General features: G+C 44.7%; 1 protein-coding gene across 1 annotated transcript in view; it reads left to right on the top strand.

The window, feature by feature from the left end:
* Nucleotides 1–353: 353 nt before the first annotated feature.
* Nucleotides 354–17,223, top strand: part of CCDC87 (coiled-coil domain containing 87) — a 111,926-nt gene continuing 95,056 nt past the window's right edge. The window contains 3 exon segments of the mRNA XM_077262901.1: nt 354–776; nt 2,767–2,801; nt 2,803–2,942. Of these exon segments, the coding sequence (XP_077119016.1) occupies nt 354–776; nt 2,767–2,801; nt 2,803–2,942 (598 nt within the window).

The raw sequence follows: 17,223 nt of genomic DNA, 5'->3' as shown, positions 1-17,223 counted from the left end.
AAGCGGACACTGAGCAGACACTGATGGTAAAAGCGGACACTGAGCAGACACTGATTTTAAAAGTGGACACTGAGCAGACACTGATGGTAAAAGCGGACACTGAGCAGACACTGATGTTAAAAGCGGACACTGAGCAGACACTGATAGTAAAAGTGGACACTGAGCAGACACTGATGGTAAAAGCGGACACTGAGCAGACACTGATGGTAAAAGCGGACACTGAGCAGACACTGATGTTAAAAGCGGACACTGAGCGGACACTGATGGTAAATGTGGACACTGAGCGGACACTGATGGTAAAAGAGGACACTGAGCGGACACTGATGGTAAAAGCGGACACTGAGCGGACACTGATGGTAAAAGCAGACACTGAGCGGACACTGATGGTAAAAGCGGACACTGAGCCGACACTGATTTTAAAAGTGGACACTGAGCGGACACTGATGGTAAAAGCGGACACTGAGCAGACACTGATGTTAAAAGCGGACACTGAGCAGACACTGATAGTAAAAGTGGACACTGAGCAGACACTGATGGTAAAAGCGGACACTGAGCAGACACTGATGTTAAAAGCGGACACTGAGCAGACACTGATAGTAAAAGTGGACACTGAGCAGACACTGATGGTAAAAGCGGACACTGAGCAGACACTGATGTTAAAAGCGGACACTGAGCGGACACTGATGGTAAATGTGGACGCTGAGCGGACACTGATGGTAAAAGAGGACACTGAGCGGACACTGATGGTAAAAGAGGACACTGAGCGGACACTGATGGTAAAAGCGGACACTGAGCAGACACTGATGGTAAAAGCGGACACTGAGCAGACACTGATGGTAAAAGCGGACACTGAGCCGACACTGATGGTAAAAGCGGACACTGATGACACTTAAAAACGTGCAAGAAAAATCCGGCCTTGTGGGAATGAGGCCTAACGCCCCCCGCTAATCCACCCCACCAATGCGGCCTGTTTCCACAACTATCCGCAGGGAAGACCCCCTGTGCCCACCACCACACAGCCATTGAGGGTCACTACATACTGACATGATGCGAACGTCACATTGTCCTACATTGTTTTTTTGTTTATTGTTTTTAACAAACTAATAGTTTTGTCTTGTGGCCTCTTGTCTTTATCAGGGAGCTGCGCTGGTGTTCTCCCGGTACACGGTGTCCGCAGTACTAGTCCCTGCCCCACTGATGTAACGTGTCCGGGACATTACTATGGACTCCCATGGGAGAGAATGTGACTGGGCTGGCCGGTCGGGAGGCTTAGTCGCCAGACTCGCCACCGGTTACCTCACGATAGACAACTATCGTAGTAGCTACTGCTGGACACACGGGCCGCTCCTGTGGTGGACAACGTCGTCATTAGTGACAGTTTCCACTCTTGCGCCCCCGGTATAGCGCCGTGCGCCCCCGGTATAGCGCTGTGCCGTTCCCCAGTCCCCCGGAGCCTCCCTCCTCCTCCATAGCGCACTGTTAGGCGTCTCATAGCAACAAGCCCCAGACTAGTGAGGGCGGCAGCTGTGCCCCATCCTGCAGCCTACACGGGGCTTCCCGCACAAAACCGCAGGTACGTGTATGAACGGCGCCGTACCGGGAGCGTCACCGGGTGCGGGGGCGTTGTGTCCTATACTGACGTACATCCCGCCATAGCTCATGTATTGCATGTAATGGGAGGCGGTGGCACGTTAAGCAGGCATTTCCCTCGTGTCTCTTATGGGGACAATGTACTTTTCGCCATTGCTCCTCTGTCTCCGTTATTTTGGAGTCTGGAAATCCTGACTATCTTGTAGGTGTGCACTCTCGCTATATTGGCATGGCTCTAACATGCTTGGCATGGAAGGTGGCCACTGCTGGGCACATGCAATGGTGTAACTAGTGGTCAGCTGTGTGACCCATGGAATGAATGGGAGAGGTCTATGCTACTGTCTGTCGCCTTGCGTCTGTAGCGTGGATTTACCGTATGGAAAAGCTCGGTGGATACGGTAAATGTATTCATAGGCCCCAATTACCCATCAATGTCCTTTGTTGTGGTACATTTTTTTGCTATGTGGAATAGGCAGAGGAAGAGTTAAAAAACAGACCCCACGGGTGTTCTATGCCTCACAGTGGGTGTGAGGGCGATGGCTGCCGCTGTATACGACATCCCTTGGGCGAAGCTATATGGGAACACATCTGACATAAACGGCTGAAGAACTCAGTAGCCTCCTTCACATGTGATGTCAGTGATTGTGCTGATGCCCCACGGTTCATCACAGTTGGCTCAGAGTCCGTTTTACCATAGAGTTTGATCAGTGATGTTCACATATGCAGAGAAAGCTTGTGTTCACACATCACTAACACTGCGTAATGGCCAACATTTTTGAAAAAAATGAATGAAGATGTCTGGAGATAGGCTAACTTGACACTGGGTGCCTTCTGCACCCCTCTGCACCTGCCCCTTAGATCCGTGTGCCGCAGGCTGCCACACACTGCTATAAAGTAGTTAAAGCCGCACACTTTTCCGAAATGTGACAATTGTGGTGTAAGTGTATAAAAAGTTACATGTTTGTAGCTATTATCTGAGGGAAAACTAGAACAAAGACTTTGACGACTTCCAGTCTATTACATAGGAATGTACAGTTGACTTAAAAGAAGTTAAAAAAAAATCAAAACCTTTTTTTAAAGTTCTCAATGATAATGCCATGCAGTGATTGTAAGTATATTTACACAGAAGCGGCGGAAAACCTTGCTATATTGTGCATTTTTCTGTGTTGTACATAGATCTGTACGATGGTAAAGGATGCAGGAAACCTCAGATCTCTGGACAAAGCCAAAGGACAGCGCAAACAAACATGAGAACCTGGACAGCAAGAAACTGTATCAGCTTTACAATGAGGTCCTGCAGCCTCTCTCTCTGTTCTCCAAGCCCACAGAGCAGAGGGCATCTGAGCCGAACGGTTAGTACTGACACATTTCACTACATGTCATTTAAGTTGATATAATACACATATTTCCCACCGTTCCTTCACAATCTTCTCAATTTTTTTAATTGGCGTAAACATCAGACATATTGCTGAGTCTCATTCACGGACAGCAATCAGTTTTGGATTTATGAGATGTGATTATACTGTTACATTTCACTTAATACAGTTATATAATTTATGTGATTATTGAAGGTAACTAGCTTTTTGCTTATAACATGCCAATATTTATACAGTGGGAAAAATGAGTATTTGATACACTGCAGATTTTGCAAGTTTTCCCACCTACAAAGAATGGAGAGGTCTGTAATTTGTATGGTAGGTATACTTCACCTGTGAGATACAGAATCTAACAATAAAAAAACAGAAAGTCACATTGTATGATTTTTACATAATTAATTTTCAATTTATTGCATGAAATAAGTATTTGATACAATAAAAAAACAGAACTTATTATTTAGTACAGAAACCATTGTTTGCAATTACAGAGGTCAGATGTTTCCTGTAGTTCTTGATCAAGTTTCCACACACTGCAGCAGGGATTTTGGCCCACTCCTCCATACAGATCTTCTCCAGATCTTCCAGGTTTCGGGGCTGTCACTGGGCAACATTGAGTTTCAGCTCCCTCCAAAGATTTTCTATTGAGTTCAGGCCTGGAGACTGGATAGCCAACTTCAGGAACTTGAAATGCTTCTTACGGAGCCACTCCTTTGTTGCCCTGGCTGTGTGTTTCAGATCATTGTCTTGCTGAAAGACCCAGCCACAACCCATCCTCAATGCTCTTAATGAGGGAAGGAAGTTGGTGGCCAAAATCTGGCGATACATGACCCCATCCATCCTCCCTTCAATACGGTGCAGTTGTCCTGTCCCCTTTGCAGAAAAGCACCAACAAAGTATGATGTTTCCCCCACCATGTTTCACAGTTGGGACGATGTTCATGTGGTTGTACTCAACCTTCTTCTTCATCCAAACATGGCAAGTGGAGTTGATACCAAAAAGTTCTATTTTGGTCTCATCTAACCACATGACCTTCTCCCATGCCTCTTCTGGATCATCCAGATGGTCATTGGTGAACTTCAAACGGGCCTGGACATGTGCTGGCGTGAGCAGGGGAACCTTGCAGGATTTTAATCCATGATGGCGTAGTGTGTTACTGATGCTAATGTTAGTAACTGTGGTCCCAGCTCTTTTCAGGTCATTGACCAGATCATCCAGTGTAGTTCTGGGCTGATTCCTGACCTTTCTCAGAATTATCTCTATCACGCACGTTGAGATCTAACTATGGAGCCCCAGACCGAGGAATATTGACAGTCATCTCATGTTTCTTCCATTTTCTAATAATTGTGCCAACAGTTGTTGCTTTCTCATCAAGCTGCTTGCCTATTGTCCTGTAGCGCATCCCAGGCTTGTGCAGGTCTACAATTTTGTCTCTGGTGTCCTTAGACACTCTTTGGTTTTGTATAAAATAAGAGGGGATTATAGGGAGAAAAATGGGAAACACAGACTTCAGAGTGTAGTAGTTAGTTTCCAAAAGTGTATACTCGGTGTGAATCCACTCACCTTTTTGTGTCTTGAGATACTGCGTATAGATCCAATCCATGGATCACTCCATTCCTCTTTCCATTCAGTTTGCTGCAGAGATCTGGGAACTGATTAAGTCGAAACCGGTTGTGTTCTAGTTTGAAATAAAAATCATCCTTGAATCAGAATAGTGAGTTCCATCATCATCCTTCAGGAGCGCATATTGCTGGGAAAAATATTTACAAACTCTTTGGTTTTGGCCATGGTGGAGAGGTTGAAGTGTGATTGAGTGGACAGGTGTCTTTTATACAGGTAACTAGTTCAAACAGGTGCAATTAATACAGGTAATCAGGGCAGAGTAGAAGGGTTTCTTGAAGAAAAACTAACAGGTCTGTGAGAGCCAGAATTCTTGCTGGTTGGTAGGTGATCAAATACTTATTTAATGCAATAGAATGCAAATTAATTATGTAAAAATCATACATTGTGGTTTTCTGGAATTTTTTTTAAGATTCTGTCTCTCACAGTTGACGTGTACCTACGATAACAATTACAGACCTCTCCATTCTTTGTAGGTTGGAAAACTTGCAAAATCGGCAGTGTATCAAATATTTATTTTCTATATATAGTCATGGCCGAAAATGTTGGCACTAGTGATGAGCGAGTGTGCTCGTTACTTGAGATTTCCGAGCATGCTCGGGTGATCTCCGAGTATTTTTGGCGTGCTCGGATATTTAGTTTGTGTTGCCACAGCCGCATGATTTGCAGCTGCTAGACAGCCTGAATACATATGGGGAATGCCTGTTTGTTAGGGAATCCCCACATGTGTTCAGGCTGTCTAGCAGCCGCAATTCATGCAGCTGCGGCAACACAAACTAAATCTCCGAGCACCCCCAAAATACTCGGAGATCACCAGAGCATGCTTGGAAATCTCAAGTAACGAGCATACTCGCTCATCACTAGTTGGCACCCTCGAAATTGTTTAACAAAATTAAGCATTTGTCCCAGAAAAATATTTAGAATTGAGAGTCCTCCGGTCTCTTCATCAGGCATAGACTAATAGAAATTCTGAAGAATCACATATTTATGCACAACACAGCACAGAAAAATGCCATAGATAAGACAGGTGACATGAAGCAGCATTACCATTATGTGAGTGATAAACAGTTATGTCCATAAATATTGGAACAGTTCATAGATAAGGAGTGTGAATGTTTTATTGTCCTCTGATTGGGGTCTGGTTGTGTGTTATGATGACCCCGCACGGTCTGAGGAGCAAATTCCTTAGTTGATGTAAAAAAGCATAAATCCATGCGACACATTCATGCCTGCACTAAGAGTGTCAAAGGTCATCATCAGCTTATATTCCCAGACTCTTCTGTCTCTCTGAGATTTGAAGTTACCTTTTAATACAAGAGATTTCATGTCCATAATGCTATGATCAGGGAGACAAAAATGTATTGCCACAGATAGATCCATTCTTTTTTCTCTTATTGTGTGGCGATGAGAGTTCATCCTTGTTCTCAGTTTTTGCCCTGTCTCCCCTACATACAGACCCCCAGTTGAACATTTAGTACAAATAATTAGGTAAACCACATTAGCTGTGATGCAGCTGAAAGTACCTGGGATCTTGTAGACCTTATGTGAATTGGGGATCATTATAAATGGACAGGTTTTACATTTTTTCTGATTGCAAGGAAAGGTACCTGCAGCTGTTGGAGAGGACAGGGAGCTTCTGACAATGATGCGTCTTAGATTTGGGGGCTGCCTAAAACACAGTAGTGGGGGGTCTGGAAAAATGGATTGTAATCGGGCATCTTTTTGTAGTAAAGGTTGTAATTTCTGTGCAGCTCCCCTTAGCGCCTCCAGATTTGGATTGCAGGTAACTACTAGAGGCACCCGGTTATTTTCTTCTTTAGCTTTGTAATGTAGCAGGTGATTCCTTGATATTCTGGTCGCTCTTGTAATCTGGTTTTCAATTGTTCTTGGATGGTAGCCCTGATTCAAAAAGGTTTTTCTGAGGCGACAAAGGTGTTCATCCCTATCCATGGGGTTGGAACATATGCGACTGTATCTGATGGCTTGGCTGTAGACAATAGAGTTTTTTATGTGTTTTGGATGGAACCTGTCCCCTTTAAGGTATGTTGGGCGGTCGATTGGCTTCTGATAGAGGGATGTTTCCATTTTATTGTTCTGCAGCTTAATGATGGTGTCCAAAAAGTTGATTTCAGTGCAGGAGTAGTTGAGTGTCAAGTTGATGGTGGGATGAAATTGATTAAACTGTCTTTAGCTGTGGCTCAGACTCCGTCCAGATGATTAAAATATTATCATTGTAGCGGTAGTAGGCCAGAGGCCTGTTGGGACATGAGGACAAAAAAACGCTTTCAAGCTTGGCTATGAAAAGATTTGCATACTGTGGGGCCATTTTACTTCCCATTGCTGTGCCAGTCTCCTGTAGATAGCTCTTCTTGTCAAATTCAAAGTAATTGTGGGTGAGGATGAATTTTATAAGTTTCACCACAGAATCCGCATCAGTCCCTGTGTTTTCCATGAAGAATTTGCAGGCATTTAATCCATCCTGGTGTGGGATATTGGAGTACAAAGATTCCACATCCATGGTGGCCAGGATGGTTCCTCTGGTAGAGGACCTATTGCTGATAGTTTATTCAATAGGTCAGTTGTGTCCTGAATGAAGCTGGATGTATTCTTTACCAGTGGTTTAAGAATACCCTTTACCCATTCAGATACCTGCTCAGTAAGGGTGCCCACACATGAAATAATTGGTCTTTCTGGATTTCCAGATTTGTGGATTTTGGGAAGCATGTAGAATGTCTCTGTTCTTGGACTTTCTGGTATCAGGTCATCGGCTCTTGTGGATTCGTCAGGCAGACAAAATACCAACTTGTTTAGTTCCTCGTAATAGTCCTGTGTAGGATCCGACTCCAATTTTTTTGTAGTAGCGTGTGTCTGCAGCGCTCCAGAGTCCTGGTCGTTGCAGTGCTGTGGCTCCGCCACTAAGGGGAGCTATGGTGCGTCTGATGGCACTGAAGGAGTTCATCTAATCAGGTATCACAGACACGAATACATTTCACAGTCGGGCCTCCGGGGGGAGCTAAGGGTTCTATTCATTAGGCCACTCCCCACCATAGTGGGTAAACTGGGGGTCAGGCAGGAAGTGAGATCAGAAAGCTGACTGGGTTGGAACCAGGCAACACCTTGTGGCAGAGGGTGTTGTGGGGGGGAAGATACAGTAGGGTCTCTGTCAGGGGTGGGATCCTGACAGAGGCTTGGCAACTTGAACGAACGTAAAGGGACCGTGCCTGCTCAGCATAGCGGCGGTGCCCAAGGAAGGACTAGAAGCGAGATAGATTGTGCTGAGTGAGAAACGAGATCACGCAGAAGGAGAATACCAGTAGGGGTCGTGCTGTAAGACCGAGGCAACATCCTACTGAGGCGCACTACCGGTGGCCGGAACGCCGAGGGAGTATTATAACATTCAGCTTCAAGCAATACTTCAAACAGCGGCAGGACAGTCAGTCTAAGGTGGGCTGTCTAACTTAAATCACCTATGCAGTCTTGGGGGGCAACTTGTGGAGAGGGGCGACTCTAGGGTCCCGGAAGAGCTCCGAGCCTACCCGTCAAATGGGTGCCGTCCCAACCAGAACACCAGGGAGGGACGGAGGATTAGTAGAACATCATCTAATTGAGTTGTGAGGGAACTTAAGAAACAGACACAACAGTTGTGGGGACTTTCCGTAAGCACAGCAGGGAAGGACCACAACACATAGCGCTAGAAGGAAGGCACCGATTTCCACCTGTGAAGAGAACTCTGGAGGTGCCATTGGACCGGCCGGACTTGCGCAGCCTGGTGAACCGTATTCTGGACTGAGGACCCAGAGATCTTCAGTAAAGAGGTAAAGAGACTGCAACCTGGTGTCCTCGTTATTTACTGCACTGCACCACTACAGCGTCACTACCATCATCCATATCTATTATTCACTGTACGCCCCACGGCAGGGTCACGGACCGGGGCCTAGCCACCGTGACAACCCCAGAGCAGAGACTCAGAGGCCCGGTACCGGGTACCCCTCGGCCCTGCGGCAGTGGGGGCGCAACATGTCTATAAGTTGTCTGTTTGCTTCCTTCATATAGTCTGATGTGTTCATCATGACTATTGCACCTCCCTTGTCAGCAGGTTTGATGATGATTTCTTTGTTTGTTTTCAGAGACTGTATGGCCTTTCTCTCCTGGGCACTGATGTTGGATGCCTGTCTCCTGTTAGTATCTATGATGGAGGATTTTATCAAATGTCTGAAGGAGTCTATATATTTATCTAAATGAGGGTTGCGTCCAGGTGGAGGTGTCCAGTCTGACCTTTTCTTGGTTGTTAGGATCCCTTTTCCTTCAGTCCGAGTGTTTTCTGAATCTTCTGTATCATTGAAATATTCCTTCAGGGGCAGTCTCCTGAAAAAATGTTCCATATCACTGCAGAGATCAATTTTATCCAGGGCCTTAGTAGGACAAAATGAGAGTCCTCTGGAAAGCACGGCCATCTCCACTTTGTTGGGTTTATAATCTGAGAGATTAATGACACAGTTAGATGCTTTTGTGTCTGGAATGGAGTGGTTGTCCAAGTTGTCAGGTTTTGGCTTTGTTTTGTATCTGTTTGTATAGAGTCCTGAATTGAGGCGCAATCTGTGCAGTTTATTTTCCTTGTTATGAATCAGAAGGGTCCGTAGTTTATTGTAGTATTGTTGTGATTTTTGCTCTGTGTCTTCTGTAAGTGTTTTCCTCAGAGTTTCAAATTGACCTTGGACTTTACTCTTTATGCTGTGTTGTGCATAACTATGTGATTCTTCAGAATTTCTATTAGTCTTTGCCTGATTAAGAGACCGGAGTAGTCTCGAAAGCTTGCAATTTGTTACCATCTTTTCAGTTAGCCATTAAAAGGTATCAACCACCGAGGACTCTCAATTCTAAATATTGTTCTATCCACTGGCTAACACGGTACCAAGATATATATCTTTCCTGTATTTGTTCCAGAAATATTTTGCAATTATACATGTTTTGGTCTACACATGTGTATTTCCTTTGTGTGTATTAGAGCAACACAAAAAAACAGCAAAAAAAGGCAAATTGGACATAATTTCACACTACACTCCAAAAATGGGCCAGACAAAATAGTTGGCACCCTCAACTTAATATTTGGTTGCACAACCTTTGGAATAGAGAGCTTCAATCAATCGCTTCCTATAAGCATCAACAAGCTTCTTACACCATCATCTGGAATTTTGGACCACTCTTCTTTTGCAAACTGCTCTAGGTCTTTCATATTTGATGGGTGCCTTCTCCCATCAGCAATTTTAAGATCTCGCCACAGGTGAAAATGGGATTTGATCCGGATTAATTGCTGGCGACTTCAGAACTCTCCAGTACTTTATTTCTATCCATTTCTGGGTTCTTCCCGAACTATGTTTGGGGTCATTGTCCTGCTGGAAGAGCTATGACCTAGGACACAAACCCAGCTTCCTGACACTGGGCACTACATTCTGACCCAAAATCCTTTGGTAATCTTCAGATTTCATGATGACACAGTCAAGGCATCCAGTTCCAGAGGCAGTAAAACAACCCCATAACCTCTTTGAACCTCCACCATATTTGATTGTAGGTACTGTGTTCTTTTATTTGTAGGCCTCATTCCATTTTCGGTAAACAGTAGATTGATGTGCTTTACCAAAAAGCTCTATCTTGGTCTCATCTGTCCACAAAACACTTTCCCAGAAGGATTTTGGCTTACATACATTTTGGCAAACTGCAAACTAGCTTTCTTATGTTTCTGTGTCAGCAGTGGGGTCCTCCTGGGTCCCCTGCCATAGCATTTCATTTGAATGTCGACGGATAGTTCGTGTTTACACTGATAGACCCTGAGCCTGCAGGTCAGCTTGAATTTTCTTTGGAGCTTGGTTGGGGCATCTTATCCGCCTTCCGGACTACCCTGCGTTGCAACCTTTCAACAGTTTTTCTCTACTGGGAAGAGATTAGCTACAGTGTCATGGGTTGTAAACTTCTTGATTATGTTGCGCACCGTGAAAAAACGAACATGAAGATCTCTGGAGAAGGACTTGTAACCATGAATTTGTTGATATTTTTCAACAATTTTGGTTCCCAAGTCCTCAGACAGTTCACTTCTATTTCTGCTCTCCTTTTTATGATCTCTTTCTCTTCTCCATACTGCATGGCACATACAGACACACAGTGCAAAGATAGCGTCAACTTCTCCCATTTTTATCTGGTTTCAGATGTGATTTTCATATTGCTGACACCTGTTACTTGTCACAGGTGAGTTTGAACGAGCATCGCATACTTGAAACAAAGTTTTTTACCCACAATTTTGGAAAGGTGCCAACAATTTTGTCCTGCCCATATATGGGGTTTTGTGTGAAATGATGTCCAAATTGCTTTTTTTCCTCAGTTTTTTTTTGTGTTTTTCCAATACACACAGAGGAAATAAATGTGTATAATAAAACATGTGTAATTACAGTATTTTTCTGGGAGAAATTCTTAATTTTCTGGAACAATGATTGCTAACACTTTCTTCAATGACCATACAGTACAGACCAAAAGTTTGGACACACCTTCTCATTTAAACATTTTTCTGTATTTTCATGACTATGAAAATTGTACATTCACACTGAAGGCATCAAAACTATGAATTAACACATGTGGAATTATCTACTTAACAAAAAAGTGTGAAACAACTGAAATTATGTCTTATATTTAGGTCCTTCAAAGTAGCCACCTTTTGCTTTGATGACTGCTTTGCACACTCTTGCCATTCTCTTGATGAGCTTCAAGAGGTAGTCACTGGGAATGGCTTTCACTTCACAGGTGTGCCCTGTCAGGTTTAATAGGTGGGATTTCTTGCCTTATAAATGGTGTCGGGACCATCAGTTGTGTTGAGCAGAAGTCTGGTGGATACACGGCTGATAGTCCTACTGAATAGACTGTTAGAATTTGTATTATGGCAAGAAAAAAGCAGCTAAGTAAAGAAAAACAAGTGGCCATCATTACTTTAAGAAATGAAGGTCAGTCAGTCTGAAAAATTGTGAAAACTTTGAAAGTGTCCCCAAGTGCAGTGGCAAAAACCATCAAGCGCTACAAAGGGGTCCCAAAGTGCCTTGTCGTGAAATCACACAGTCTGTATCACTGTATTCACTGTAAGAATGCTGTGCGGACCCAGCACCTTCCCTGCGTTCACTGTGGCTGCTATATACAGAGACTGTGCATACCGTGAAGACAGCTCTTATTAAAATCAGAAGATTTGTACTCAAGATGTGGAGTACAGACTGTGTGATTGGTAAAGCACATTTTGACTGCATGAAAGCAGCAAAAATAAAGTAGTCAACAGTGATGAGCAAACGTGCTCGGATAAGTTATCTGAGCATGCTTGGGTGCTAATCGAGTGTCTTCGGCGTTCTCGAATAAATATAATATGTTGGAGTCCCCACGGCTGCATGTCTCGCTGCTTTTCGACAGCCACAACAAATGCATGGATTGCCTGTTTGTCATCGCCTTGATAACGCCTTATCAATGCACTTTGCTCATCAAAAAAGTTTAAAAAAAGTGAAATAAAAAGTACGGTAGTTACCCTTTACAGTAAGAACCTGACATTTTTAATATAATTCAAATACAAATTATTATTATTATTATTTATTTATATAGCACCATTGATTTCATGGTGCTGTACATGAGAAGGGGTTACATACAAATTACAGATATCACTTACAGTAAGCAAACTAACAATTACAGACTGATTTAAAAGGGCGAGGACCCTGCCCTTGCGGGCTTACATTCTACAGGTGTTATGACCCCAATGGCAGAGGGTCTCTGCAATAAATACCAAGTCTGCAAACACAAAAAACCAGCTCATAGGGCAGTGGTAACTGGGCTGACCGTATAGCTAATCCTAGCACCACAAATAGCAGCAGCCGGGGAACGTGCCTACGTTGGTTCTAGACGTCTCGCGCCAGCCGGAGAACTAACTAACCCTAGAAGGGAAAAGATAGACCTTTCTTGCCTCCAGAGAAAAGACCCCAAAAGTTGGATACAAGCCCCCAACAAATAATAACGGTGAGGTAAGAAGAAAAGACAAACGTAAGAATGAACTAGGAATTTAGCAAAGAGAGGCCCACTGACTAATAGCAGAATATAGTAAGATGACTTATACGGTCAGCAAAAACCCTATCAAAAATATCCACGCTGGATATTCAAGAACCCCCGAACCGTCTAACGGCCCGGGGGGAGAATACCAGCCCCCTAGAGCTTCCAGCAAAATCAGGAATCACATTTAGTATAAGCTGGACAAAAAATAAGAGCAATACAATTAACCAAAAAACAAGGAAGCAGGACTTAGCTTAATTTTGTATGAACCAGGACCAGCAGACAGGAGCAAACAGAAAGGACTGATTACAACGATGCCAGGCACCAGACTAAGAATTCAGGAAGTTCATATAGCAACACCCCTGGACTAACGACCCAGGTGGGTGCCAAACTAGGGAAAGACAATCTCAGAGTCATACCACTAGTGACCACAAGAGGGAGCCAAAAAAGTCTAATTCACAACAGTACCCCCCCTTTAAGGAGGGGTCACCGAACCCTCACCAAGACCACCAGGGCGATCAGGATGAGCAGCGTGAAAGGCACGAACTAAATCGGCCGCATGCACATCAGAGGCAACCACCCAGGAATTATCCTCCTGACCATAGCCCTTCCACTTGACCAGATACTGAAGCCTCCGTCTGGAGAGACGAGAATCCAAGATTTTCTCCACCACGTACTCCAACTCGCCCTCAACCAACACCGGAGCAGGAGGCTCAACAGAAGGAACCACAGGTACAACGTACCGCCGCAACAAAGACCTATGGAACACGTTGTGAATGGCAAACGACACCAGAAGATCCAAGCGAAAGGACACAGGATTAAGGATTTCCAATATCTTGTAAGGACCGATGAAGCGAGGCTTGAATTTAGGAGAGGAGACCTTCATAGGAACAAATCGAGAAGACAGCCATACCAAATCCCCAACACGAAGTCGGGGACCCACACCGCGGCGGCGGTTGGCAAAACGCTGAGCCTTCTCCTGTGACAACTTCAAGTTGTCCACCACATGATTCCAAATCTGCTGCAACCTATCCACCACAGAATCTACCCCAGGACAGTTAGAAGGCTCCACATGTCCCGAGGAAAAACGAGGATGGAAACCAGAGTTGCAGAAAAATGGCGAGACCAAAGTAGCGGAACTAGCCCGATTATTAAGGGCAAACTCAGCCAACGGCAAGAAGGTCACCCAATCATCCTGATCCGCAGAAACAAAACACCTCAAATAAGCCTCCAAAGTTTGATTAGTTCGCTCCGTTTGTCCATTAGTCTGAGGATGAAAGGCAGACGAAAACGACAAATCAATGCCCATCTTAGCACAAAAGGATCGCCAGAACCTGGAAACAAACTGGGATCCTCTGTCAGACACGATATTCTCAGGAATGCCGTGTAAACGAACCACATTCTGAAAGAACAAAGGAACCAGATCGGAAGAGGAAAGCAGCTTAGGCAAAGATACCAAATGGACCATCTTGGAAAAGCGATCACATACCACCCAGATGACAGACATGCCCTGAGACACCGGAAGATCTGAAATGAAATCCATGGAAATGTGTGTCCAAGGCCTCTTCGGGACAGGCAAGGGCAAGAGCAACCCGCTGGCACGAGAACAGCAAGGCTTAGCTCGAGCACACATCCCACAGGACTGCACAAATGACCGCACATCCCGCGACAAGGAAGGCCACCAAAAGGACCTAGCCACCAAATCTCTGGTGCCTAAAATTCCCGGATGCCCTGCCAACACCGAGGAATGAACCTCGGAAATGACTCTGCTGGTCCATTTAACAGGAACAAACAGTCTGTCAGGTGGACAAGAGTCAGGTCTACCAGCCTGAAATCTCTGCAACACACGTTGCAAATCCGGAGAAATGGCTGACAAGATTACTCCCTCTTTAAGAATACCAACTGGTTCTGCGACTCCAGGAGAGTCAGGCACAAAGCTCCTTGAAAGAGCATCAGCCTTCACATTCTTTGAACCTGGTACATACGAGACCACAAAGTCAAAACGGGAGAAAAACAATGACCAACGGGCCTGTCTAGGATTCAGGCGTTTAGCAGACTCGAGATACATCAGATTTTTGTGATCAGTCAAGACCACCACACGATGCTTAGCACCCTCGAGCCAATGACGCCACTCCTCAAATGCCCACTTCATGGCCAGCAACTCCCGATTGCCAACATCATAATTCCGCTCAGCAGGCGAAAACTTCCTAGAGAAAAAAGCACATGGTCTCATTACAGAGCAAGCAGGGCCTCTCTGCGACAAAACGGCCCCTGCCCCAATCTCAGAAGCATCCACTTCAACCTGAAAGGGAAGTGAGACATCAGGCTGGCACAAAACAGGCGCTGAAGTAAACTGGCGCTTCAACTCTTGGAAAGCCTCCACGGCTGCAGGAGCCCAGTTAGCAACATCAGAACCTTTCTTGGTCATATCCGTCAAAGGTTTAACAACGCTAGAAAAATTAGCGATAAAACGACGGTAGAAGTTAGCAAAGCCCAAGAACTTCTGAAGACTCTTAACTGACGTGGGTTGAGTCCAATCATGAATAGCTCGGACCTTGACTGGGTCCATCTCCACCGCAGAAGGGGAGAAAATGAAACCCAAAAAGGGAACCTTCTGTACTCCAAAGAGACACTTTGAGCCCTTAACAAAGCATTCTCACGCAAAACCTGAAACACCATCCTGACCTGCTCTACATGCGAGTCCCAATCATCAGAAAAAACCAGAATATCATCCAGATAAACAATCATAAATTTATCCAGATACTTCCGGAAAATATCATGCATAAAGGACTGAAACACTGAAGGAGCATTAGAGAGCCCAAAAGGCATCACCAAGTACTCAAAATGACCTTCGGGCGTATTAAATGCAGTTTTCCATTCATCTCCTTGCTTAATGCGCACAAGGTTGTACGCACCACGAAGATCTATCTTGGTGAACCACTTGGCACCTTTAATCCGGGCAAACAAGTCCGACAACAGAGGCAAAGGATACTGAAATTTAACAGTGATTTTATTCAGAAGCCGATAGTCAATACAAGGTCTCAAAGATCCGTCCTTCTTGGCCACAAAAAAGAATCCCGCACCAAGAGGGGAAGAGGATGGACGGATATGCCCCTTCTCCAGAGATTCCTTGATATACGAACGCATTGCGGTATGCTCAGGTACAGACAGATTAAATAATCTTCCCTTAGGAAATTTACTACCCGGAATCAAATCTATAGCGCAGTCACAGTCCCTATGAGGAGGAAGAGCACTGGACCTGGACTCGCTGAATACATCCTGATAATCAGACAAATACTCAGGTACTTCCGAAGGAGTAGAGGAAGCAATAGACACCGGCGGGGAATCACCATGAATTCCCTGACAGCCCCAACTTGACACAGACATTGCCTTCCAATCCAAGACTGGATTATGGGTCTGTAACCATGGCAGACCCAAAACGACCAAATCATGCATTTTATGCAGAACAAGAAAACGAATCACCTCCCGATGTTCAGGAGTCATGCACATGGTCACTTGTGTCCAAAACTGCGGTTTATTTTCCGCCAATGGCGTAGCATCAATACCTCTAAGAGGGATAGGATTTACCAATGGCTCAAGAACAAAACCACAGCGCTTGGCAAACGACAGATCCATAAGACTCAGGGCAGCACCTGAATCCACAAACGCCATAACAGGGTAGGAAGACAATGAGCAAATTAAAGTCACAGACAAAATAAATTTAGGTTGCAAATTACCAATGGCGACAGGGCTAACAACCCTTGTAAGGCGTTTAGAGCATGCTGATATAACATGTGTAGAATCACCACAGTAAAAACACAACCCATTCTGCCGTCTATGATTTTTCCGTTCATTTCTAGTCTGAATTCTATCACATTGCATTAAATCAGGTGTTTGTTCAGACAACACCACCAGAGGATTAGCAGTTTTGCGCTCCCGCAAACGCCGGTCAATTTGAATAGCCAGCGCCATGGAATCATTCAGACTTGTAGGAATGGAGAAACCCACCATCACATTCTTAATGGCTTCAGAAAGGCCATTTCTGAAATTTGCGGCCAGAGCACACTCATTCCACTGAGTGAGCACGGACCATTTCCGAAATTTTTGGCAATACACTTCAGCTTCATCCTGGCCCTGAGAAATAGCCAGCAAGGCTTTTTCTGCCTGAATTTCAAGATTGGGTTCCTCGTAAAGCAATCCGAGCGCCAGAAAAAACGCATCAATATTCGCCAATGCCGGATCTCCTGGCGCTAGCGAGAAAGCCCAATCCTGAGGGTCGCCCCGCAAGAAAGAGATAACAATTTTAACTTGCTGAGCTGAGTCTCCAGACGAACGGGGTCTCAGAGAAAGAAACAATTTACAATTATTCCTGAAATTCCTAAACTTAAATCGATCTCCAGAGAACAGTTCAGGAATAGGTATTTTAGGTTCAGACATAGGACTACTGGTAACAAAATCTTGTATGCTCTGCACACGAGCAGCAAGCTGGTCCACACTTGTAATCAAGGTCTGGACATTCATGTCTGCAGCAAGCTTAAGCCACTCAGAGGTAAAGGGGAGGAAGAAAGAGAGGAAAAAA

This window comes from Ranitomeya variabilis, chromosome 5, assembly GCF_051348905.1.
Source record: "Ranitomeya variabilis isolate aRanVar5 chromosome 5, aRanVar5.hap1, whole genome shotgun sequence".
Lineage (NCBI taxonomy): Eukaryota > Metazoa > Chordata > Amphibia > Anura > Dendrobatidae > Ranitomeya > Ranitomeya variabilis.
Note: the sequence above shows the minus strand (reverse complement) of the source record. Positions and strands in the feature narration are given on the sequence as shown.